Source organism: Lupinus angustifolius, chromosome LG11 (genome assembly GCF_001865875.1).
Source record: "Lupinus angustifolius cultivar Tanjil chromosome LG11, LupAngTanjil_v1.0, whole genome shotgun sequence".
Lineage (NCBI taxonomy): Eukaryota > Viridiplantae > Streptophyta > Magnoliopsida > Fabales > Fabaceae > Lupinus > Lupinus angustifolius.
In genome coordinates, this window is record NC_032019.1 from 627,115 (window position 1) to 653,444 (window position 26,330).

Here is a 26,330-nt window from a genome sequence, read left to right on the forward strand (position 1 = left end):
CAATTAATTTTATACAATAACAACCGAACCTTAATCCCAATCGGGTTCTAAAAAGTGTTTTGATTCTCCTAGAGTCCTAGCTGCATAACATCTTATGAATTACTGAATGACCAAGCTCTTTGGCCCAAGCATGGAAAATGGTTAGCTGTCATGCAAATAAAAAACTTAAGCAGCCTCACTATGTCAGTGTTGAACAAATAGCTCTCCTCCATATTAGTGTATTAATTAAAGTAAGTCTTCTAAACAAGTACAATGCACGTGATGTTAGGAATGTTCACAGCTGTATTTGCCTTTGATTCTTGCTGAATAGTTTTAACTTTATTTTCTGGGCAACACTTTGGTTTTGTTCACCCTTTCAGAGATTCCAAAGTGACTCACAAAAGTTGAACTGTCCTTTAGGTACTACTTTGCAGTAATCTATAAAATGGATAACGGTGTTAATAATAATGGATACTGCAACCATATGTATATTCCTGGTAATTCTCCTGGGGGTCAAAAACCTTAGTTACAACATTGAATGCTTTGATAATATCAGAAGAAAACCTGTGATAAAATTACCATTGAATTTTGTACCGAACAAGGCTAAAAACTAAGCTATTGTAACTGCTCTGGGGTCATTTTCTAACTAGTGAGTCGTTTTGTTAAGTTCATTTCTCAATACTATAGGATGTAGCATCTTTGAAGGTTCGACCTTGAGCTAAGGCTTTGAGGAATTGCACAATAGTTACTTCAAAGGAGACAAATTTTGTTCAGCATGTATACTTTGAGGTTTGAGCCTCAGGCTAAGAGCCATGTCTGTTACATGCTCTAGCTTGCTGTACTGATTGGCTTTGCTTCACTTCAGAAAGGAAAACAAGTATCCTGCGTTATTTTTGTCATGAAGTATCGTGCGTTTTTGTTTTGGTCGTGAAGTATCGTGCGTTTTTTTGGGTCCTGAAGTATAGTACATTTTAGTCCGTGTATACTGGAACATGCAAGAAAAAAACACATTTAAGTGTCCAATAAGTTCATTATGATGTTTCATTTTTGTGGCTCTTAGGGGTTGAAATGCTTCTTAACCATACACAACGACAGCTAAACCAAGCTACAATACTTTAAAAGCCGTATTTTAAATTTGTACTTCCTTAACAAAAATAGTTTCAAATTATAAAAAAAAAGTTTTAAATGGACAAAAGCAAACTGCTAATTAGCATATTGGGTCACTTAAAAAATTGAAGTCATACACAACATTATAATCTTGGAAATGAACGAAACTGTGACATACTCCAACAGCGTTACTAAACCACAATCACAAAGCATTGGTGGACAGAATCTAAGTACTTCATCTCCCAGCTGTTTGATTTGGATGCATGTCCACCCAACTTACTGAAACAAACACTGGCATTGACAGAATCAATTAAATAACATGTAGAAGGATGATAAAAGGTTTTCAACAAATAGATTATGTGCAACAATGACAACAATAATCAGACAAACTGCCACTTTTACAAGGTGTACATACCACTTGAGATGATTACATTGGAGCCGTGCTAGCAAAATAATCCATTAAGAGAGGTAAAGCTCTTGCTTATGGGGAACATGAGATATTGCTTATGGGAAATCAAAATCCTTGTTAATTGGACCAATAGTGTTGGTTATGTGATCATGATGAATATATTTGTTTTTACCTTAATTATATCAACTTTAGCTTGACAATTACGTTCTTAACAGAAAAACTCAAATTATAATCTTATGCATACTTAAAAGTTAAAAGACAAACTCAAATCATAATCGTATTCAAACTTGAAAGGCAAGTGCAAAAGACTTGTAATCACTCAGTACAACAAAAAGCCAGTAGTTTCAATAAACCGAGCATTGTTCCAACACACAAAATGGTTTAATCTTCACAATAAGCAACTAACGATCAAACTAGCATGCCATCTATGACATGAACCAAAATTCATAGGCTCCAAAAACAAAAGCCAAAGAAAACATTATTTTATAACAAACAACAAAATTGAAGCATAGTTATCACTATAAGAGAAAACTAACCTCTATAACCTCCCATTCAAATTCCCCTCCTTCCTTATTTGGTCACCAAAATTCACCTACGTTTTGCATAAAAGGCATAGATTACAGCAGCTGCTATGACAACAGCTCCCGTGGAACCAGCTGCAACCACAGGCCACTGCAAGTTCAACCCTTTCTCTTCACCTTGTGTACCATTTACACTGCCATTCACAATCTCGACCGCTTTCTCTTTAAACGATCCGATCACCTTCTCAGCTTCCCCTGCCTCCTCTCGCAATAGAGCAACTTTTGATTCCAAATTCCTAACTTTCTCCTCAGATTCTCTCAGTGCCTCCTGCAAATTCAATTTCTCTTTATTCCACTCCTCCGACTCAGATTTCTTACCAGCAGCATCACCCTCTTCCAACACATCAATTTTCTTCCTCAAGCTTAAAATTTCCTTCTCCTTTTCATCAATCTTTTCCCTCAACTCCTCCTCAATCCTAATCCTCTTATTCCTCTCCTCAACTTCCTTCGTCTCCAAAACTCCGACTCTCTTCTCCAAATCCCTGACCTTGACCTCATTCTCCGCCTTCAGCTTCTTCAACTCTCCCAATTCCCTCTCCAGATTCTCAACCCTAGACTCCTTCTCCTTCAAAACCTTCTTCGTCTCAGCCACCTCCGCCCTAGCCTCCTCCGCAGCACCCGTCTCCGATATGGAATCATGCTGGAGCCTCACAAGCTCCGTCTCAAGCTCCGCCGCCCTCGCAGCAATAGCCTCAACGGCCTTCTCCGCATCCTTCGACCGCTCCACCTCTTTCTTCAATTCTTCAATCACATCCCTCAATTCAACATCATTGCTCCTCAATCCCTCGATCTCCGCCCTCAGTTTCTTGATCTCGTCATTCGTCTCGGCGTTCTCAGTAGCTAATTCGTCTCTCTCGCTTTCCAACGCCTGGATCTTCACCGTCGATTCCACGCCATTGGCAACGTTGTCTTCAGCCATTGTTAATTCTGCAAAATCGAAAACAGAAGAGTTTAAGAGTGAGTATGTCAAAGATTCGAGTAATTAGTTTTCGAAAAAATAGTTTGAAAAAGTGGAAATAAAGAAGAGATAGATTTAGTGAGAAACCGTGGAGAGTGAGAAATGAGTGAAAGAGAAAAAATGGGAAAGATTTTGAGGGAAAGAGAATCGTGGGATTAGGGTTTGTTTGTGAAAATATCTAAAACTTTACCCAAATTCGCTTTTAAAGAAAAGGTATTGTGTGTTGTTTGTGATGTCAATATCTAATTGGGTATTTGGGTGTTGATAATTTAATACTGTGAAATAAATCGGCTTATTTTTTACCGTTCATTTAGATTATTTTTTATGAAAAATTAATAATTATTGAAAATGAGTCGATTTTTATATTGTTGATATATATATATCTTTTTCTCTAATTTTAATTTTATAATTTTTTATTCATTAATATAATATACTTTGTCCTCATCTCCAAGACCACTTCAATTCCTGAACATTTCCTACAAGATAATTCTTCATTCCAGGTTCCCACATACATATCCATCATTCTTTATCTACTTAGAATTCTTTAGTGTTTTTTAACCATCAATTTTCTATGTCACTTTAATGTTTAATTTGAGAACATTGCTATGTACATGTAGATGGATTTTAGTTGAATTAGCCTCGGTTCATTTAACTCAATTGCTTAAAGATAGATTTATAGATGAAGCTCAGCTCAAAAGAATTATGGTGAGCTCAAATAATGTGTATTTATTTTTTAATTTTGACAATTCAAATAAGATCCAATGAGTTACTTCTTATATAAATGTATTAAGATTTGAAGAGGAATGAAAATTTGTAATCAATTTTTATGAATAAACTTGGGTATTATATTGGTTTTATATATTACTTATAAATTTATATATGATTATAAATTTAATCTGTATACATTAAAAGATCTCAACAAGGGTATAAATAAACATATACAATAGTCAATTTTTGAAAGAATAGATATTATATTGGTTCAATTGGTTGTAAGACTTATTTGTTTGTGGATATTAAATTTGTGTGTCAACCTATGAAGTACGGATTCGTCAAACACCCTCACGTCTTGGTGTCCGACACGGATGTGCTCGGATTCGTGAATGATACGTATCCATAGAGTATCCAAAAATTAAAAATATAAAATAAATATTAAAACACGTATCCGATTCGTTTTCAATAAAATATAAGATGTATGGATTCGTTTTCAGTAAAGTATAGGATATATAGATTTGTTTCCAATAAAACATGATAAGATAGATTCGTTTCCAATAAAATAAGATAAGATAGATTCGTTTCCAATAAAACAAGATAAGATAAATTTGTTTTCATTAAAGTAGGATAAGATATATTTGTTATGGAGGGCAATGAGTTTAGGATAGATTTTTTTTTATTAAAATAGAATAAGATAGATTTGTTATGGAGGACAATGATTTTAAATTTTCATTATATTTTTTACCTTGGATATTTTTTATTTACACTTATAATTTTACCATATTTTATGTGTTTTTATTATTTTATACACATATCCTTGAACATATTGTATCCTATATTTTGGAAAAAATGCATGTCAACGTATCAAATACGTATCGTATCTAACACACGTATCAGTATCTGTGCTTAATATGTGTCAGGTTATCGTGCTAAAAAAAGCACAAATTTAATTTAGACTATTCGGGTGGGATCAGACAAAAATGACACAATTCTACTTCATCTGGGGTGGGATTTTAAGAATCTAAATAGGATAAGCCCATTTTGTAGGCTCTGCTTCATTCACTTGGTGAAGTATTTGGTTAATGGAATGTTGGGTAACCATTTGTGTGAGACATAACTTTGCTATTTTTAAGAGTTGCCCAAGTAGTGGCACGTCAAAATGGTGTCATGTTACATATTGGAATCATTTATCTCGAATCGTATCTCATTTCATGTCTCAAACCAATCAAAATGTAACTTTTTGTTAATTTTTGTTTTTCAAATTTTTTTTATTCATGTGGCCAAACGTAATAGGTTTGGGATATGGAATGGGACAAGGTTGGGAACAAGTATCCTTCTGTCAGTCATGTTATACCTTTTATGGTATATCTTGCAAGATCAAAAGTTAATATTTTATTACTCAAAGTGCAACCGTTGCTAAACAAGAAAAAAATAAGAAAAGTTCAATCATGAAGAGTAATTAATCAAGATATAGAATAAGTCATCCCATCTTGGCTTCCTCAAATATTTGTGTATTTCATAGCCACCCCAAAAGAAGTTTAAGCTCCTATATGGAGAAGAACTATTTCAAGATCAAAGTTCATGCTGTTTTTTGCTTAGTGATAAGTAATGTAAGTGTTGTGCTCATATTATTCACTAAAAATTAATGTAGATTGTGATTGCTTAGAGGATGCAATTATCCATAAAATTGTGTGAGGCATATAACAATGTGATTTCAAAGGCACTCTAGCTATTAAATTAATGAATCTTGAAGTTACACACATGATGTAAGAATTTAGAGTCATCAATCTCCAATATATATGTCTATTTTTAATGATTTTGCTAACTTATACCAACATGTGCTTTTTATCCTAATTAAATTGTGGAAGATTAAAACCTTGTGAACTTTATGAACCCATCAAATTGGATGCTCTCTTTTTCTTCATACCACATTATAATTCAATGTTAATGTGGTAGTAAATGGCTAACAGCCAAGAAATCAAACAACCATATCCCAAAAATCTCCAAAGCAAAGGTTTGACAACAAAATAAAGAGAGAGAAAGTGACCAATGACAACATGTGTATGCACCATGTTGCTTTTCACAATGTCTGATCTCATCCAGATTTTTTAGACACAATAGGCTGGCCCACTTGACCAAGATGAAAAACTCCGTTACAGTCCACATACATCACCTATTGATAACACATCATGATCTCGAGTCAGAATCGTCTCCAATATTACACAATGAGATGATAAAAAATCAAAGAAAAAGTAATTTATCGTAAGACTTATATCATTTTATTTATATTGAGATAACATTTTTATCTTTAAAATTATAAACAAAACGCAGAACTTCTATTAGGAGAGAAGATCCTATTTCCATAATCCCATATGAACTTTCATGCATTCTAAGTTCTAACTCAACTCTACAGATCATGAAAACAGATCAAGATTCCTAGAACCAAATACTCAAAATTCATAAGTACTTATGTTATACTAATCAAGCCAATCTTCATGCTCGAATATAAACTATCAAAATGCATATAGATAAATTAAAACATACTAAGCACTTTAAAAAAAAAGCCCAAGAACATAATGAAAAAAATTATTGATCCCAACCAAAAGCACAAGAACAAAAAACCAAAAGGGGGTAATTAAATTAAATAAAAAATATATAACTAATAGATTTGTAGTGAATGAAACCAAAAGAACCTAACCTAGGGTTCCATATTGATGTTGATGAAACATGATTATCAACCTCCAAGCTTTGTGTTCTCCTTTTCCAAGTTATCAAAGAAAGTAGCAAGAGTTCTCAAGGCTTTGATTTGAGACTGCAAAGCCATAATATATCCAGCAGTTTCATCAAAAAGATTTTCTACACCAAGTGATTCTCCATTTGGTACAATCCTCTTCAATGCATGAATCTTATTCTCTATTTCTTCTTCTTCTTCTTCTTCCTTCACAACATAACTTTTATCATTACTATTACTATTATTATTATTATTATCCTCCTTCACAGTTTCCTTTATATGGTGTTGCACCTTGAGTTCTCTGCTGCTGCCATCTTTCCGCCATAGCCTCCGGCTTCGACGGAGGACATGGAGGGATTTGTGAACAGCAGGAGGGAATGTAGGTATGGTTGTTTGTGTTGTTTCAAAGTTTTGTTCTTCCATAGAGGGATATTAATAAAAATGGTGAGAGAGAAAGAGAGGGAGAGTTATAAGAATGGAAGAAAAAGGAAGATGATAAATAATTGTACAACTCTAGAAATGTCAATGCCAACGAAGCTGGTCCCACTGCCTTTGTTTGGCCTTACAATACAACCAACTTTCACCTTCATGCTCCACACTAACACCATCTTCTTCCGATCTTCATTCTAGCTATCAATTTTAGAGATATTTAATGGATTAGATCTAGCCACTAATTTAAACTATTAGATTTTCTTAAAATTTATAGTTAGGATGAGAAGTAAAGAGTAAGTTTAAAACTCTTACTCTTAAAAAGTAAATGGATCTCTCTAATTATAAAAGAGGCATAGTAAGTTAGTTTTTTAAAATAAATGTAAAGTTACCCCAATATTCACAACCATAGGAAAGATGTGTGAAATGATGTAGTGCCCTAATGGATCCATAGAAATTGTATTAGTCAAAAAATTGATTTCTCATACTAATATTTGTTGGAAAAAACATTCAAATACCTTGAAAATGATTAATTTTTTACTCATAGGATAGAATAATATTATTCATTTAAAAAGTTACTGAAAATGAGAATATCATATTTTTGAGGTTTGTTAGAAGATTAAGGTATAAATTTATATGGTAGATGTAAAAGTGAAAGGGATATGGAGTGAAAAATATGTAACCCCGTTATGGAGGTATAGAAAAATGGACCCACAAGAAAGAAAAGAAAAGAGAGAAAGCACATGTTGTCACATGAATTCCTTGAACCTAACACCCACCCATGTGCCTCTCTCCACTCTTCTCTTTCATATGTTAATTAATTAATTATTAATTTATACTTTATACGCTTCAACAATATAAGTGAATTCACATAATTAAAAACAGAAATTGAAAAGAAACATAACTACTGTATGTAATTTATTACATGGTTGTTTGTATCAGTCAATGTAGTAATCCGTGAAAGCTATTACTCTATCAATTGCCTTAATTTACAGCCTTCTTTTATGTTACATTCATGATATATTTCTCATTCATACACACAAAAAGGAACCATTAATGACCACTTGAAAAGGAAAAGGAAAAGGGAATTAATGGTGGTTATCAATGTTTATGGAGTTTGAAAAGTATTAAATGTAAGGAGGAGACATGTTAGATTTTGCCTTAATATAAATCTGGAGTCTACTAACAATGTGTTAGTCTAGTGGTGTAAGGTTATAGTGATCCCAAAATAATCAAAAGGTCAATTATTCGATTCCTAAGAACGACACTTGTTAAGATAGACAAACACACACTGAAATGAATTAGTTCGTTACCCAATAGTTAAAGGGATATAATTAGTAGTACAATAAAATAGATGAGTTATATGTAACATATAAATGTTTGAATGTAATATGTTTATCTATTTATAAAAATTTAAACTCTAAGTATCACTTGTTTAAAAATAAGTCTTAGATTATTTAAATGTTTGTTATATTATGAGATCTTTACAGTACTGACAAATCTATTTTTTTTGTTTCTCATAGGTATTTTTGTACTGGAGACTCTCTTAGCTGATATTTTTTCATCCATAAGACTCTCGAAACCTAATTTAAGGGAAATTAAGTATATACTACTTGCACCAACTTAAAAAGTAGAAGTATACATTATTTATTGAAAAATATGCCCTAACCTAACGAGTTATAAATCAGCTCTTGATAAACGATTTAGCTTATTTCAAAACCTAATCAAATGCCTTATTTGACAATCTTTTTAATTGCATTGATGAGAAATTTCCCACATACACAAAGAATAGTCAATCATAAATTGTGAGGAGAAAAAGACATTGATGCTTGAGATTAATGCAACAATATTTCTAAAGTCTGAGAATAACAGAAATGTTATTGACATGTAACAATCTAAAATTAGTTTTTTTTATAAAAAAGATATATACGTGTACAAATTTTTTTATAACATAAAAAGTAACATGTTATACCATAATATTTTAATTTCTTTATTATTGATTAATTTATAAGTGACATATACTATTTTATTATATTATACGAAGATTTGTAAGAATTTTTTATAAAATGATAGTTAATTGCAATGATAGGGATACTAAATCACTTGAGAGTCATCATTGTAGGTCTTTATCCTCTGGGCATGAAAATTTATTGTGTGATCCGAAACCAATAATATTTATTATATTTAAGTCATTAATTTAACAAATGTGTATATTAATTTTAATTTATAAATATTGTATTCATAAGTTAGATACATCCAGAGAATGCAATGATTCTGTACTATACAATAATTTATTGCCACCCAGTGGGGAAATTAGTGGTCCAAGTTAGTCTACACAAATACCTGAATATTATTTTACTAAATCTTATTTCCACCGAGAGAATGAGAGATTATTTTGATATTTAAACTATATACCTCTTTATATAGTGTTCTTTTAAGTTAATTCAATGAACATATTTAAGGAAAAAAATGTTACAATAATTATAAAATACAAATAAAAGTTACAAAGATTATGTGGTATATGACAATTTGTGAGTGTAAAGTTGATTGATACTCCATTAGTGATACCAATTAAGGTTCTCTATTATCTATTTTTAAGAATTAATTTCGTTTTTATTAACCTTTTGAAAGTTAAAAAAACATCATCAACTTATTAACAATTATGACTTTTATAGTAAGAGATAATTGATGAAATTATTAATGATGGCTGATGAATAGATGAATGACAAATATAAAAAAATAAAATTTTATCGAAACTATATATATTAGTGTATATATTTATATGCTAATAAGAAAGATATAACAGTAAGATTATTTCTAAAGATACTTTACTAATAGTCCTATGGTGGAAATTGAGAGGAGTAAAGATATTCTCTATTAATGGATAGATAAATACAACAAAAAATAAAGGAAATAATAATATCATAAAACATTTGCATCTTTTATATATAATGTCATAATATTTTTGTTATTGAAAATACGGGTAAAATTAAATATTTGTCTCTTTATTAACGTGAAGATACTTATTCTATCAAAAGAGGTGAGGTGAGGTGGTTGTGTTTCCAATAAGGAAACCATGGGTGAGTTGGGTTATTGGGCCAAGAAGATCATTTGTCCTATTTATGTTCTAATTAGTGTACCAGACCAATTAAAATGTATCATTAAGTTAAATAGAAAAACTATAAATGAATAATTATATTACTTGTTATACTTTGATTGGATAGAGACACGAAGAGACACAGTTTTTTGGGATAGGTGATCTGGGTTCATTGGGTCATTACCATTGTATTTACTAATCTTAGTCCCACACCGTTTTCTTGTCACATTCACACACTACATCCTCTCTCTTTTTTAATAAATAAATCATACCCTCCATATTAATTTCCCATTCCTTCATATATTTTTTTCTTTCAATTTTGTTAATGAGAATCCATACCCACATTTATAATTTATGAGAGAGCTAGCTAACTATATAATTGAATATTGCATATATATATATAATTGCTGAGTGTTTTTCTTCAACTTTATAGCATCCCTTGTTTCTCTTTTGTTTGAACATGCAAAGATACCAAAACCATCTTTTGACACAAGAAATGAAAGTCTCTCACATGGTAGGGCTCTATTGATTCATAATAACATGTTTCTATTTCCACCAAAGCTAAAAGTTAGTAATAAAAATATACAATGAAGGTTTAATGTTCTTTGATTATCCTTAAAAAGTTATTAAATTCCAATGTAGTAAATATAAAGGGACACCTATGTTTTATCAAAGATTGTTCCTTTTGAACAGTATACATGGAAAATTGAGCAAAGTTGAATTACTAATCTTAATCAAAGAACATTCTCTGTATGAATGAACTAGAGAAAAATACTTACTGCAACAATATCATTGATCAGAATATTTTTTGTTTAATATATAAGTACATAAAAGAAAAGTAAATGCATGCAGTAGAAGAGTAGGTGAGAAATATTGATACATTTTGATTTTCTGAACTTGTTTAACTTAATGATCATCACATGAACTGACACAGAAATTAAATCTGTGAGCCCCTCTATCTGCAATTTGCAGCTATTGCGCTTGCATGTTGTAAATGTCAAATAATATCAACAAAGAAAAAGGATTCAAATGCATTATCTCAACCATGTGTTTCAATATATGGTAGTGGCAGGAGTTATTCATCAGATTCTCTCATAGCTTTGTAATAAGTCTCTTTCCATCACACTTTCCACTATGTTCATCTTAAAGCCACCCTCTACACACATGTCAATCTCATAAAAAATGTTTATGTACCTGATGATAATGTAAAGGAGTGTGTGGTTGCCTCTCCCAACAAATATTGTTCACTGAAATAATCATGTTACTGTTTGTTTGTTTTAATTTGTTTTTTTAATATAAGGAAATGATATATAAGTTTAGAATATATAAGGAATCTTTTTGTTTAAATAGTGTTTACTCATTTTCAATGTTGTTTTTGTTAGCAAAATTTTAATACAAAATAATAAAGCAAATGCTACTGAAGCAATAAATCTCTTCTACCCTTTCCCTTTGGTGTGTGCACCCTTTAGCCCAAAATATGAAAGAGTGGTGATATTGGTATACTTTCATACACACTTCATATTTCTTTCTATCTCTCTTTCTTATAATATTATCGATCGACATTTCTGACACATGAAATAACACATGTTATGGGATCAAAGATATACTCCCCTCTTTACATATGGAGTTGTATAATTTTCCTAGTATGAATCCAAAATTTTATATTTATGCTAATACATGATGTCATAGGTTCAAATCCTAGAAACAATATTACTGCTTGCAAGAGATAAGATTGCATGCAACTACCCTCGTCAGACCTCACTAAATTAGAGTCTCTATAAGGTACCATTCATGCTCACCAATAAAAATATAAAGAAAGATAAATAGCCAAGTGAAATGGAAGTTAACTATGAGTTATTATGAATAAAATGACATTATTGATAGACTTTAGTTCTTATTCTGTCAAATGTTTGCTCAAGTTTTGCACATTAGTGTCAAATGATGAACAATCTCTAAATGTCAAGGAATTATATGGGAACACAGAATGGTGTTTATAGAATTACTAGGACTCAATTTCAATTGTACAATTTCTTCATATGTTGTGTCCAAAGTTAATAGCTGTTTAACCAGAGAAAGCTGGTTCTTTATGTGGAAGCACTAGCTCATGTCATTCACAAGCACCAACTATCAGAAACTACAACTCCTCCACACAAAGCACCTTTTTCTCTACAAGGTTTTGCTCCACCCTGGTCAATCAATATTCACAAGACAACACTTTTTTCCACTAGAACATCCTTGTCGTCACACCATACTGAACAGGTCCAACTTTTCTATGAGCAGTGACACCAGCACCAGCACCTGCACTAATACCACCATATTGAGCCTTCGGCTGCAGCAAGTTTGTGTCAATAGCTATCCGATCATCTCGTTCTATCTTGTTCACTCCTGCCCTTGTCATGAAAAAGGGGTTAGTATCGATATTAATAGCTACATCTGTTGCTATTCTGGCATTGACACCACATTGCTGTTGAGCATGGTTTGCTTGTAAAGACACACCCTTATCAGCTTCTATTGGTGCTGGCTCTTCTTGATTTCCAGAGCTAGATCTTTGATAATAATATGTCGGTGGTATAGGTCGGGAAGGAAGAACAGAACCTCTTATGAATGTCCTTGGATCATAAGAATCCTTGACGACACTCGCATACTCGTATGGAACAACTGGCCCAACAACTTTACCAGGTTTTACTGAAAATAAAAATGTTAGTGTTTATTACTGATGTAATATACATATTAATTTTAACAAACTTATGATAATGATCACATACCCAATGGAATTCTTTGCATTCCCTGAATGGACCTTGCCACGGGGTTTTCCGCATCTCTAGGAATGTTATTATATTCTTCAGCTGTTTGACGGTTTTTGGAGGAAGCAATATTTGATTGCTGTTTTGGCAGTGCCATATTCGAATGTACAATTGTTGACCTATCAATAATCCGAAAAATATCAGTATGATATCCTCTAACTATGCTCATTATGAATGAAAACAATGGTAAATCATGGAAACAAATGCAGCTTGGAGTATGCGAGAACTATTTTGGTCCCGTGCTTGTGATGTCATCCCACACCATGCTAAGACATAGAAGAACAGGTAAATAGATGGTTGGAAATGCAATAAGAAAAGGGCTTCATAGATGATAATTTACCACAATATAAACCCTGGACTATCAAAGAAATATTAAGCCTGAATAAAAGGGTATTTGCAACTCTTGCATGTAGTGGACTAATCCACACTACAATTGACTACTTCCGTACTTCGGCACTGTATCCTATGTAAAAACATTTAGATTGATTAAGAGTGCCCATGTTAAGAGGATTATTTGTCACAAACACTTTTATTTTGATAAAACATGTTTTTGATATCTTATCAGTTGTTTGGTTAGGATTAAAAAAAACTATTCATACAAAATAAACATTTAGAAAAAATGACTCTAACATGGGAGAAATTAGAATCACTCATCAAACTTGCAGCCAAGCACAAAATAGTTTCTGATTTTACATAAATCATTTTTGTCAAGATTTCAGAAAAAACAATTTCCAAAGGATAAACAAACAGGCCCTAAATTAGAACTAATTTTGCATCACCAGAGCCAGCTGCTATATACTAGTTTCGTTTCACATATGCATCATTTCAATGCATCTCATGCGAGTGTATTTAACATTAATCTTAAGTATGTATGATACATCATAGTAACCTTTTACAAACAATCTATGATTGCAACAAATGATAAGCAAAATCCAAGGAGATAGTACATTGATCAATTACCTGGGAAGTGATGCATGCTTTCTTTCAAGTGGCATGACTGGACTACTTTTACCACCATTTTCTTCAAGATGAGCAAACTGGTTTTTGAACTGATCCACAGCACTGTGAAGAATAAGCACCAACAAATGATAAGGAGAGAATGATAGAAGAGAAATGTGAATAACCAATTAAGGGAAAAAGGACAAACATTGGAAATAAACCAAAAAATAAAAACCTTGGATAAAGAAAATTAGTTCTCTCTGTTCCATTTAAGTAGTCTTTCAGCAGTTGAGGATGGTACTCTAGAATCTCGCGGAAAATAAGCTCTCGGATTTCTTCCTTTGTGACTCTTCTCCTTTCAAATTCAAACTCCATTTTCGTAATAGGCTGGCAAGATGGCTCCCTCTCAATTCGTGAGAGTCCCTTGAAGTAAGGATCAGCTAATGCCTGAAAAAAACCAAACGTTTCAAAATTCTAAAACAGGGAGTAAATATTGTATCTGTATAGTAATATACTTGCTCTATGAATTATACCTTCTTTTGTCCAAACGAAGAGCATAAGCTAAAAACCACTTAACTATCCAACTAAAATAATTCTCATTACATATACATGAGAAATAGACCAAAATAAAACAAACCTCTTCGGCAGTAGGTCGGTCCTTCGGATCAAAAGCAAGCAATCTTTCCAATAGTCGGATAAGTTAGATACATCCAGAGAATGCAATGATTCTGTACTATACAATAATTTATTGCCACCCAGTGGGGAAATTAGTGGTCCAAGTTAGTCTACACAAATACCTGAATATTATTTTACTAAATCTTATTTCCACCGAGAGAATGAGAGATTATTTTGATATTTAAACTATATACCTCTTTATATAGTGTTCTTTTAAGTTAATTCAATGAACATATTTAAGGAAAAAAATGTTACAATAATTATAAAATACAAATAAAAGTTACAAAGATTATGTGGTATATGACAATTTGTGAGTGTAAAGTTGATTGATACTCCATTAGTGATACCAATTAAGGTTCTCTATTATCTATTTTTAAGAATTAATTTCGTTTTTATTAACCTTTTGAAAGTTAAAAAAACATCATCAACTTATTAACAATTATGACTTTTATAGTAAGAGATAATTGATGAAATTATTAATGATGGCTGATGAATAGATGAATGACAAATATAAAAAAATAAAATTTTATCGAAACTATATATATTAGTGTATATATTTATATGCTAATAAGAAAGATATAACAGTAAGATTATTTCTAAAGATACTTTACTAATAGTCCTATGGTGGAAATTGAGAGGAGTAAAGATATTCTCTATTAATGGATAGATAAATACAACAAAAAATAAAGGAAATAATAATATCATAAAACATTTGCATCTTTTATATATAATGTCATAATATTTTTGTTATTGAAAATACGGGTAAAATTAAATATTTGTCTCTTTATTAACGTGAAGATACTTATTCTATCAAAAGAGGTGAGGTGAGGTGGTTGTGTTTCCAATAAGGAAACCATGGGTGAGTTGGGTTATTGGGCCAAGAAGATCATTTGTCCTATTTATGTTCTAATTAGTGTACCAGACCAATTAAAATGTATCATTAAGTTAAATAGAAAAACTATAAATGAATAATTATATTACTTGTTATACTTTGATTGGATAGAGACACGAAGAGACACAGTTTTTTGGGATAGGTGATCTGGGTTCATTGGGTCATTACCATTGTATTTACTAATCTTAGTCCCACACCGTTTTCTTGTCACATTCACACACTACATCCTCTCTCTTTTTTAATAAATAAATCATACCCTCCATATTAATTTCCCATTCCTTCATATATTTTTTTCTTTCAATTTTGTTAATGAGAATCCATACCCACATTTATAATTTATGAGAGAGCTAGCTAACTATATAATTGAATATTGCATATATATATATAATTGCTGAGTGTTTTTCTTCAACTTTATAGCATCCCTTGTTTCTCTTTTGTTTGAACATGCAAAGATACCAAAACCATCTTTTGACACAAGAAATGAAAGTCTCTCACATGGTAGGGCTCTATTGATTCATAATAACATGTTTCTATTTCCACCAAAGCTAAAAGTTAGTAATAAAAATATACAATGAAGGTTTAATGTTCTTTGATTATCCTTAAAAAGTTATTAAATTCCAATGTAGTAAATATAAAGGGACACCTATGTTTTATCAAAGATTGTTCCTTTTGAACAGTATACATGGAAAATTGAGCAAAGTTGAATTACTAATCTTAATCAAAGAACATTCTCTGTATGAATGAACTAGAGAAAAATACTTACTGCAACAATATCATTGATCAGAATATTTTTTGTTTAATATATAAGTACATAAAAGAAAAGTAAATGCATGCAGTAGAAGAGTAGGTGAGAAATATTGATACATTTTGATTTTCTGAACTTGTTTAACTTAATGATCATCACATGAACTGACACAGAAATTAAATCTGTGAGCCCCTCTATCTGCAATTTGCAGCTATTGCGCTTGCATGTTGTAAATGTCAAATAATATCAACAAAGAAAAAGGATTCAAATGCATTATCTCAACCATGTGTTTCAATATATGGTAGTGGCAGGAGTTATTCATCAGATTCTCTCATAGCTTTGTAATAAGTCTCTTTCCATCACACTTTCCACTATGTTCATCTTAAAGCCACCCTCTACACACATGTCAATCTCATAAAAAATGTTTATGTACCTGATGATAATGTAAAGGAGTGTGTGGTTGCCTCTCCCAACAAATATTGTTCACTGAAATAATCATGTTACTGTTTGTTTGTTTTAATTTGTTTTTTTAATATAAGGAAATGATATATAAGTTTAGAATATATAAGGAATCTTTTTGTTTAAATAGTGTTTACTCATTTTCAATGTTGTTTTTGTTAGCAAAATTTTAATACAAAATAATAAAGCAAATGCTACTGAAGCAATAAATCTCTTCTACCCTTTCCCTTTGGTGTGTGCACCCTTTAGCCCAAAATATGAAAGAGTGGTGATATTGGTATACTTTCATACACACTTCATATTTCTTTCTATCTCTCTTTCTTATAATATTATCGATCGACATTTCTGACACATGAAATAACACATGTTATGGGATCAAAGATATACTCCCCTCTTTACATATGGAGTTGTATAATTTTCCTAGTATGAATCCAAAATTTTATATTTATGCTAATACATGATGTCATAGGTTCAAATCCTAGAAACAATATTACTGCTTGCAAGAGATAAGATTGCATGCAACTACCCTCGTCAGACCTCACTAAATTAGAGTCTCTATAAGGTACCATTCATGCTCACCAATAAAAATATAAAGAAAGATAAATAGCCAAGTGAAATGGAAGTTAACTATGAGTTATTATGAATAAAATGACATTATTGATAGACTTTAGTTCTTATTCTGTCAAATGTTTGCTCAAGTTTTGCACATTAGTGTCAAATGATGAACAATCTCTAAATGTCAAGGAATTATATGGGAACACAGAATGGTGTTTATAGAATTACTAGGACTCAATTTCAATTGTACAATTTCTTCATATGTTGTGTCCAAAGTTAATAGCTGTTTAACCAGAGAAAGCTGGTTCTTTATGTGGAAGCACTAGCTCATGTCATTCACAAGCACCAACTATCAGAAACTACAACTCCTCCACACAAAGCACCTTTTTCTCTACAAGGTTTTGCTCCACCCTGGTCAATCAATATTCACAAGACAACACTTTTTTCCACTAGAACATCCTTGTCGTCACACCATACTGAACAGGTCCAACTTTTCTATGAGCAGTGACACCAGCACCAGCACCTGCACTAATACCACCATATTGAGCCTTCGGCTGCAGCAAGTTTGTGTCAATAGCTATCCGATCATCTCGTTCTATCTTGTTCACTCCTGCCCTTGTCATGAAAAAGGGGTTAGTATCGATATTAATAGCTACATCTGTTGCTATTCTGGCATTGACACCACATTGCTGTTGAGCATGGTTTGCTTGTAAAGACACACCCTTATCAGCTTCTATTGGTGCTGGCTCTTCTTGATTTCCAGAGCTAGATCTTTGATAATAATATGTCGGTGGTATAGGTCGGGAAGGAAGAACAGAACCTCTTATGAATGTCCTTGGATCATAAGAATCCTTGACGACACTCGCATACTCGTATGGAACAACTGGCCCAACAACTTTACCAGGTTTTACTGAAAATAAAAATGTTAGTGTTTATTACTGATGTAATATACATATTAATTTTAACAAACTTATGATAATGATCACATACCCAATGGAATTCTTTGCATTCCCTGAATGGACCTTGCCACGGGGTTTTCCGCATCTCTAGGAATGTTATTATATTCTTCAGCTGTTTGACGGTTTTTGGAGGAAGCAATATTTGATTGCTGTTTTGGCAGTGCCATATTCGAATGTACAATTGTTGACCTATCAATAATCCGAAAAATATCAGTATGATATCCTCTAACTATGCTCATTATGAATGAAAACAATGGTAAATCATGGAAACAAATGCAGCTTGGAGTATGCGAGAACTATTTTGGTCCCGTGCTTGTGATGTCATCCCACACCATGCTAAGACATAGAAGAACAGGTAAATAGATGGTTGGAAATGCAATAAGAAAAGGGCTTCATAGATGATAATTTACCACAATATAAACCCTGGACTATCAAAGAAATATTAAGCCTGAATAAAAGGGTATTTGCAACTCTTGCATGTAGTGGACTAATCCACACTACAATTGACTACTTCCGTACTTCGGCACTGTATCCTATGTAAAAACATTTAGATTGATTAAGAGTGCCCATGTTAAGAGGATTATTTGTCACAAACACTTTTATTTTGATAAAACATGTTTTTGATATCTTATCAGTTGTTTGGTTAGGATTAAAAAAAACTATTCATACAAAATAAACATTTAGAAAAAATGACTCTAACATGGGAGAAATTAGAATCACTCATCAAACTTGCAGCCAAGCACAAAATAGTTTCTGATTTTACATAAATCATTTTTGTCAAGATTTCAGAAAAAACAATTTCCAAAGGATAAACAAACAGGCCCTAAATTAGAACTAATTTTGCATCACCAGAGCCAGCTGCTATATACTAGTTTCGTTTCACATATGCATCATTTCAATGCATCTCATGCGAGTGTATTTAACATTAATCTTAAGTATGTATGATACATCATAGTAACCTTTTACAAACAATCTATGATTGCAACAAATGATAAGCAAAATCCAAGGAGATAGTACATTGATCAATTACCTGGGAAGTGATGCATGCTTTCTTTCAAGTGGCATGACTGGACTACTTTTACCACCATTTTCTTCAAGATGAGCAAACTGGTTTTTGAACTGATCCACAGCACTGTGAAGAATAAGCACCAACAAATGATAAGGAGAGAATGATAGAAGAGAAATGTGAATAACCAATTAAGGGAAAAAGGACAAACATTGGAAATAAACCAAAAAATAAAAACCTTGGATAAAGAAAATTAGTTCTCTCTGTTCCATTTAAGTAGTCTTTCAGCAGTTGAGGATGGTACTCTAGAATCTCGCGGAAAATAAGCTCTCGGATTTCTTCCTTTGTGACTCTTCTCCTTTCAAATTCAAACTCCATTTTCGTAATAGGCTGGCAAGATGGCTCCCTCTCAATTCGTGAGAGTCCCTTGAAGTAAGGATCAGCTAATGCCTGAAAAAAACCAAACGTTTCAAAATTCTAAAACAGGGAGTAAATATTGTATCTGTATAGTAATATACTTGCTCTATGAATTATACCTTCTTTTGTCCAAACGAAGAGCATAAGCTAAAAACCACTTAACTATCCAACTAAAATAATTCTCATTACATATACATGAGAAATAGACCAAAATAAAACAAACCTCTTCGGCAGTAGGTCGGTCCTTCGGATCAAAAGCAAGCAATCTTTCCAATAGTCGGAGTGCTAAAGGATCTGCATTAGGAAATTTTTGTGCAAACGGTACAGGCTGCTTCTTCCTCATACTAGTTAGGTATCTCCTCGCCTTATCATTGCGTACCTGCATCGAACAAAAGATTGTCACCGGTAAAACATGATGTTAGTGGAATTAAGTTAAGCAATGCAGACATTTTTCCCTCTAGAGGGGAAAGAAATATTACCCGGGATATAGTATCCAGTGAGGGAGTCCCAAGCAAATCTGTCATCAAATCTAACTGATGGACAACATTTTTTCCAGGAAAAAGTGGCTTTCCTATTAATACTTCAGCGAAGATGCAACCTATGCTCCAAATATCAATTGCTGGTGTATACTGCGGTCAATACCTTCGTGTTAGTTAATCAACAGATATAAAACTAAAAGTATCAGATATAACTAGAAGAATAATAATAAATAATAGATTGGTCCTAGATCCTATGTTTAGTTGTTGATGGGAAAGGTGACAGAAAGTGTGTATCATGGATTGACATGCAACTTCTACACACAATGCTGATGAGCAAGAATTAGCAACGGTGAGTCAAGATAGTGCATATTCAGGATCTATGCTACTTGAATGATGTCCAAAAGAATCTCGGAAAAGACATACCTTTGAGCAAAATGATCCGCAGAGCTCTGGTGCTCTATACCACCTTGTAGCAACATAGTCCTACAGATGTGCATCAAGCAGGAAAACATCAGCCCCTAGTCCCCTACTAAACTAATATCTAGCTGAGATGGGAAAAAGGTAGATAGCAAACAAACAGAAATAATGCCGGAATGGAATACCGTCCAAAATACAGTTGTTGGTGTGTCATTGAAAGCAACTCTAGCTAAGCCAAAATCACAGATTTTAAGTTTACAGTTTGCATTGGCCAATATATTCTTTGGCTTCAAGTCTCGATGGTAGACATTGGCTGCATTGAATTGATAAGAATATTAGATAAGCAATTTTGACATCAATGGCATCAAACTTATGTTGATAAAAAGGCAAAAAAAAATGCAAAAAGGGCAAATGAATGGGTGAAGCTTTTGAGAAAATGTAGTATGCAAATTTAAGAACCAAGAACAAAGTGGGAAAAATCAACAACAGTGACTATTAGAGAAGATAATATGCACGATCTTTGACATATTTGTAGGCAAAGATGCTGAGGGTGATGCAATTTAAGTTATGATTTATGAAGTGACAAACACAAGTGAAGTAACTATTAGATATTGAAGAATACCAGTGTGGATATACTTCAGTGCTCGAAGTAACTGGTATAGAAAAAACTGATAGTGCTCTTTCGTTAGGTCATCATTAGCTTTAATGACTTGATGCAGATCAGACTCCATGAGCTCAAAAACAATGTAAATATCTTTGAAGTCCCTCCTAGAAGGAGGCAGCATAATGTGTTTAATTTCAACAATGTCAGGATGGCGTAGAAGTCTAAGCAACTTTATCTCACGGAGAATACGTGCAGCATCGGATATATGCTCAAAGATATCATGAATCTTTTTTATGGCTACGTTTTCACCAGTCTGAGTGTCAATGGCTGAACAGACAACACCATAACTTCCTTTCCCAACGACTTCTTGAATTTTGTAGCGGTTGGCATCACCATATTCAGAGAAAAAATCCATTTCCGTTGAACTCTGTAGCAAAGATAATAGAGTCATTACACGTAGAAAAATCAGGCAAGCTCAAATTTGCTTGTTTCAGAACATTAAAAATCAAGCTAAAGGAACAAAGAGATACCAAAATTTCATTAAAGATAATGAAAGTTAAAGGTAAAAGGTAAAAAAAAGGCAAATTAATTTATATTGGAAATATCTCAAGATTCATCAATAAACTGACCAGACATTATACAAACATGTTTTTTCAACTACGAATGTATTAAAGAATCATAGACTTCAAGATAGAGGGATAAGAGAACAGAAAATAATGTGCACATAAATTAGAAGAACACAGGCAAACAGGAATAGTAAACATAAAAACACAAATTATCTTCATGAAAACCTCACTCACTGGCCTTGGTGGAACAACACTATGCAAAGGAGAAAATTAAGCATCTAATACCATCTAAAAATAACACTACTCTTCTGATAAACCAACCAACACTTCAAGAGCATAAGACTCATCTTCTCTAATCTCTTAATCCAATTCACCATTTCTTTTTATTCCACTAATTAAAAATTATATTGAAACAAAGTGATATTTTTTATAATTACTTCTTGAACACACCAGCAACGTAACAAATAATGAATAGTATTGATGATTCAACCAAGTCCAATGCACTTAAAAGCGTGCAAAGCACACCTCAAAAATGAAAACCGAAAGAGTACATTGGGGGTGAATATAACAACCACCAAAGAGAACGCCATCAAAGGCAGTTAAAATACAAAACATGTATATTGCATCAATAAATGGAACCAAGTAAAGTTCAATTCATCTCAGTAATCACCAACACAAACAACACTTCAATTTTTTAAATCAACTAGATATAAATGGGTACTTTACTTCATTCACTCACTCACTCACAGATACATGAAAAAGCAATGATTTTTCACAAACGAATACAGAATTTCAAGGAGGGTTTAGAAATGGAACAACAAATCAAATCCACCTTTTTTCTATGATCTGGCTGCTGCATTCTATGACAACACGAACAAAGTCTCGAAAATGTTCTTATTGGGTGAAGATCAAAACGAAGTTCTCAATTTCCTCAGAAAAATTTCAGCCGCACTTTCCCCACCTACCCCTGCTTCGGATCACAAGCCCAAAATTCGAAGAAATTATTCTCTTGCCAAAATCCTTGAAGAAATAGCATAGAAGGATAATCCAAATGAAACCCCACATGCACCTCTTTTCCAATTCCAAAAGCACCGAACTTTTACTCAACCCCACAATCATGAAGTGAAAAAACTCCAACCCAGTGACAAAAAATCTCTCATTTTTCAAACCCCACCAAAGATCTAAGACTTGTCGAAACTTTTATTGAAGTTGCAGCTGAATAATGAAATGAAGTGAAAATGAGAAAGAGAACCCAGTAAAGATTACACCGACACAGAGAGAAATAATTTATATATAGGTGAAAAATATTTGAGATTTTTTTGAGGATTTGATCTACTTCTGTTGCGCTTCCTCTTATCCAAAGCGTATAAAAGTACGGTTCAGTAGAAATGGTTATACCAAAGTGGTGTATATGTTAATTTGGGAACTTATGAGGGCATTTTTGTAAATTGAGATTGTGTATAATATAGAATGCAGTGAGGTTTTAAATTTGTTATTTATCTTATTCATCAATTTTTATGGACATCTAATTGTTTAAAAATAAAAATTTCTCTCCTATAGAATAAAAGGTATTGAAGATTCACATTTTGATAAATAAAGAACACTGATTTTTTTCAAAGACAAGAGTTACACATTCTCATACAAAATACAATATATAATGACAATATTATTATTATATTTCCTACGAAATCATATTTTTATTATTGAAAATTTGAATAAAAGTAATTGACCTAATTTTATTCCACTACTAGTAACTTCTCCAAACCATGTAACTAGGGAAGTAATAATTGGAGTCAAATTGAATGGCTATTACAATATGGAAGGATTTTATATATTAAATGAATTATAAAATGAGTAATTATTCAAATGAGGATTATGCGAATATGGGTATAAATAGATCCCATTCATCTCATACACATATTGTTAGGTTGTTATTTTCAATAATTTTATTTATTTTTCTTTATCTTGCTCATCTAGAAGTCTTATTGTCAACCATATTTAATACTCACTTGTTTGCGTAAATAGTGTAAAAAATTATTTAAGACAGAAAGAAAATGGATAACACTTTTATATATTTTAATGGCTATATTTTTTCCAATAAGAAATAAAAATAGGAACATATGTAATAACTAGTAGTTACACATTGCTATGCACTAGATATAGAATTGATTTACCTTATTTTTTATTTTAGATGCAATTGTTGGCTATTTATAATTTATAAATATTTTAATTTATGAAATTTAATAATCAATTTATAAAAATGGTAACAAATCCAATATGAAATTTGAGGTCAAATGTGTAATTAAGGGATAATTATTAAATTGTCAATAAACAATGGTTTAAAATACAATGTTAGTATTCGTTTAAAATAAACACGATGGAACCGTGGTTATCGATGGTGGATGAGATAATCATTGGAGAGTATCCTTACTCTTACATTCTGTGTGTGGTTCTATTATGGGTGGGTGAGGAAACAACAAAAGAAAAATTAACTTTAAAAAACTACATGTATGATTTGTTAATTTATTAAATACGCCATTTTTAATGATGCCTTTCCTTGATTATTGCCATGAGGGAATAGTGTAGTTAGCAAAATCATTTTCTTAAAGAAAAATAATTTATAATATGACTTGTTTTTTTCTTTCAAAAAGTAAGTTGTGCATGTTTGATGTGTTTAGAGTATAAAATCATTCTTGTTATATTAAAAAAGTTTCCGAAATTAAAAATGGTGGATTTGATAAGATAGTGGTTTGAATATGTAGCACACAATATTAGCTTCATCCACAGAATGTCGCTTTTATAAAGTTAAATGATCTCTTATGCATCTGGATAAATAATAGTGAGGGGTTATTAATTACTATGATCAATCTAAGCTAAATTTTTGTATTATTTTATTAGTTAATGTGAGTTAGATGAATTGTTTTAAATTATGTCTCAAATTTTGCTAATCACCAATAAAAATATGTCATGTTAATTAAAAAATTAAACTTTTATTATTTTTTCATGTTTTTACTTCATTGCTTGTCATTAATAAGGAACATAATTTAACACATAGTTTAAAACAACAAATCGTTGTTTTTACTGGATATGGTAATAAATAATTTTTTTGAGTACTTGTAGATATACTTCTAAATTATCCACCAAAAAATATAAAGTAAAAAATGGGATTAAATAATACTTATGAATTATTAGTCAATTCTTTACGAATTAAATCAACTTTTTAATTGGCTAAAGTGTGATTTCAATGTACATAAAATCTACATGAGCATATATGTATATATATATATATATATGCATTATTTTCTATATGAACTATAACTAAATAGTGGCTCTATATAGCTAATATATTTTCTAAACGACCGTCCAAATTGAAAAGGTGACTTCATATTAAAAATGGAATATCTGAAATGAAAAACATGTCTCTTTCGTCTAATAATAAAAAAGTCATCACTATTTATATATATGTGTGTTTTGAAACGTTAAATACTCATCTTTTTTATATCATATGAAATTGGGTTATGCATGGTATAATAATACTTCAAAACAATGCAAATCCATGAAGGAGGTACCGTGTTAGTATTTCCTTACTTGTTCAAAATTAATAACCTTTAATGCTCTTTTATTTTTTAACGTTTACGTAGAAAGCGGAGAGAAGCATGAGATAGGAAAATTATTTTCTACTCTTCAACACAAAATGCTTACGCAACAAGGCACGTGCAATGCGTGTTTCACGTCGAAACTATCTTACATATGTCATACTTTTATTGATGAGATAAGTTACATTTATAGTAAGGTTAGTTCCTTAGATAAATGTTTTAGGTTTTATATCAAAACAAAAGTAAACATTTATATAATATATAGTTACAGAAAAAGGGAAAAGTGAAATAGTTGTAACTTTGCTTTTCATTCATGCTAATTGCTATCTACATTTAGTAACGTATAAGTCTTGCGAGCAGATATAATTTACCTATCTATATATATATATATAATATTCCATTTTGGCATTATAAAGAAATGAATTGACATTGTTTAATATTTATAACATAAATGTAACTTAATAATGATATATAAAATATGAATCGTGATCACAAGAAGGAGATTGCAAAGTGAAAATTAGAGATAGAAAGAAATAGTATGACCTAACAAGAGAAGCATCAGAATCAATTAACCTCTATGTTTTTTTTTGTTTTCTATGAGAATCTTCGCACCGGAGACAATCATGTCCGAACCGAGAACATCCACAGATACGTGGAGCTAACTCTCCCAACGAGTATTTTTTCATCCATAAGACTTGAACCCGAGACCACCACTTGAACCAACACTCGTTTGTAATTAACATCTATGTTTGGTTGCATGAAATTAGGTTGTCCATAACCTCCAACATGGACACTTTATCTGTCTTTGACGTATTCTTAATGAATCAAAAACCCTCTTTCTCCCCATGTCTTCTTCTCATGAAACTATAGTTAAATTGACACCAAAAATGACTTGGAAATATAATGAAAATAATACCAAATCAAGCTTTAATGCTTGAAGTTTATGTGACGTCACAACGGCCAAAATATAGCAATAATAAACTAAAGTATGATTATAATATATTGTATACCACGAATAAGTTTGTCAACGATTTCGATCTAATACTTTAAGCAGTAAAAATATTACATACATACAAAAAAAATACACTTCTCGTATATAAGCTGGAACTTATATCTAAGATCAATAATGGTGCCAGCTCATGCATAGTATTTGGTAGATTCATTCCTCTCCTTATTTTTTTTGTGTACATGGGGCTAACTCTCCAAACGGGTATT

General features: G+C 31.8%; 4 protein-coding genes across 10 annotated transcripts; all 4 read right to left on the reverse strand.

Annotated features, from left to right (window-relative positions):
* On the reverse strand, window positions 1,776-3,231 carry LOC109360931 (peroxisomal and mitochondrial division factor 2). Of its 2 annotated transcripts, none has more exons than XM_019606157.1 (2): window positions 3,139-3,231; window positions 1,776-3,003 (listed from the first exon to the last, which is right to left on the reverse strand). In XM_019606157.1, exon 2 carries the CDS (start codon window positions 2,993-2,995, stop codon window positions 2,084-2,086), a length of 912 nt encoding a protein of 303 aa, XP_019461702.1. In that variant the 5' UTR covers window positions 2,996-3,003; window positions 3,139-3,231; the 3' UTR covers window positions 1,776-2,083. The 2 variants fall into 2 exon arrangements, with proteins under 2 accessions (XP_019461702.1, XP_019461701.1); XM_019606156.1 differs by having other exon boundaries at window positions 3,122-3,220.
* On the reverse strand, window positions 5,688-6,956 carry LOC109359524 (transcription factor PAR1-like). The gene is made up of 2 exons (XM_019604223.1): window positions 6,444-6,956; window positions 5,688-5,918 (listed from the first exon to the last, which is right to left on the reverse strand). The coding sequence occupies exon 1, from the start codon at window positions 6,897-6,899 to the stop codon at window positions 6,480-6,482; it is 420 nt and encodes a 139-aa protein (XP_019459768.1). The 5' UTR covers window positions 6,900-6,956; the 3' UTR covers window positions 5,688-5,918; window positions 6,444-6,479.
* On the reverse strand, window positions 11,840-14,435 carry LOC109361315 (mitogen-activated protein kinase 20-like). Of its 3 annotated transcripts, none has more exons than XR_002109290.1 (6): window positions 14,383-14,435; window positions 13,981-14,192; window positions 13,767-13,868; window positions 12,768-12,925; window positions 12,146-12,687; window positions 11,840-12,087 (listed from the first exon to the last, which is right to left on the reverse strand). XR_002109290.1 is itself a non-coding variant. In XM_019606758.1 (6 exons), exons 2-5 carry the CDS (start codon window positions 14,118-14,120, stop codon window positions 12,227-12,229), a joined length of 861 nt encoding a protein of 286 aa, XP_019462303.1. In that variant the 5' UTR covers window positions 14,121-14,192; window positions 14,383-14,435; the 3' UTR covers window positions 11,863-12,064; window positions 12,189-12,226. The 3 variants fall into 3 exon arrangements, 2 of the variants coding, with proteins under 2 accessions (XP_019462302.1, XP_019462303.1); XM_019606758.1 differs by having other exon boundaries at window positions 11,863-12,064; window positions 12,189-12,687; XM_019606757.1 differs by having other exon boundaries at window positions 11,840-12,687.
* LOC109360848 (mitogen-activated protein kinase 20-like) lies at window positions 17,157-22,800 on the reverse strand. Of its 4 annotated transcripts, none has more exons than XR_002109225.1 (11): window positions 22,352-22,800; window positions 20,972-21,380; window positions 20,535-20,662; window positions 20,356-20,415; window positions 19,933-20,082; window positions 19,677-19,832; window positions 19,275-19,486; window positions 19,061-19,162; window positions 18,062-18,219; window positions 17,440-17,981; window positions 17,157-17,381 (listed from the first exon to the last, which is right to left on the reverse strand). XR_002109225.1 is itself a non-coding variant. In XM_019606001.1 (11 exons), exons 2-11 carry the CDS (start codon window positions 22,376-22,378, stop codon window positions 17,521-17,523), a joined length of 1,863 nt encoding a protein of 620 aa, XP_019461546.1. In that variant the 5' UTR covers window positions 22,379-22,400; window positions 22,435-22,800; the 3' UTR covers window positions 17,157-17,520. The 4 variants fall into 4 exon arrangements, 3 of the variants coding, with proteins under 3 accessions (XP_019461546.1, XP_019461548.1, XP_019461545.1); XM_019606001.1 differs by having other exon boundaries at window positions 17,157-17,981; window positions 22,352-22,400; window positions 22,435-22,800; XM_019606003.1 differs by having other exon boundaries at window positions 17,157-17,358; window positions 17,483-17,981.

Coding starts and splice junctions, on each gene's coding strand:
- LOC109360931 (XM_019606157.1), bottom strand. CDS start 2,995: ATGGCTGAAGACAACGTTGCCAATGGCGTGGAATCGACGGTGAAGATC.
- LOC109360848 (XM_019606001.1), bottom strand. CDS start 22,378: ATGCAGCAGCCAGATCATAGAAAAAAG. Junction 20,663..20,971: donor ACTGAAGTATATCCACACTG/GTATTCTTCAAT, acceptor AATTCAATGCAG/CCAATGTCTACCATCGAGAC. Junction 19,487..19,676: donor ACCGACCTACTGCCGAAGAG/GTTTGTTTTATT, acceptor GGTTTTTTTCAG/GCATTAGCTGATCCTTACTT.
- LOC109359524 (XM_019604223.1), bottom strand. CDS start 6,899: ATGGAAGAACAAAACTTTGAAACAACACAAACAACCATACCTACATTC.
- LOC109361315 (XM_019606757.1), bottom strand. CDS start 14,120: ATGGAGTTTGAATTTGAAAGGAGAAGAGTCACAAAGGAAGAAATCCGA. Junction 13,869..13,980: donor ACTAATTTTCTTTATCCAAG/GTTTTTATTTTT, acceptor TATTCTTCACAG/TGCTGTGGATCAGTTCAAAA. Junction 12,926..13,766: donor AAGCATGCATCACTTCCCAG/GTAATTGATCAA, acceptor GATTATTGATAG/GTCAACAATTGTACATTCGA.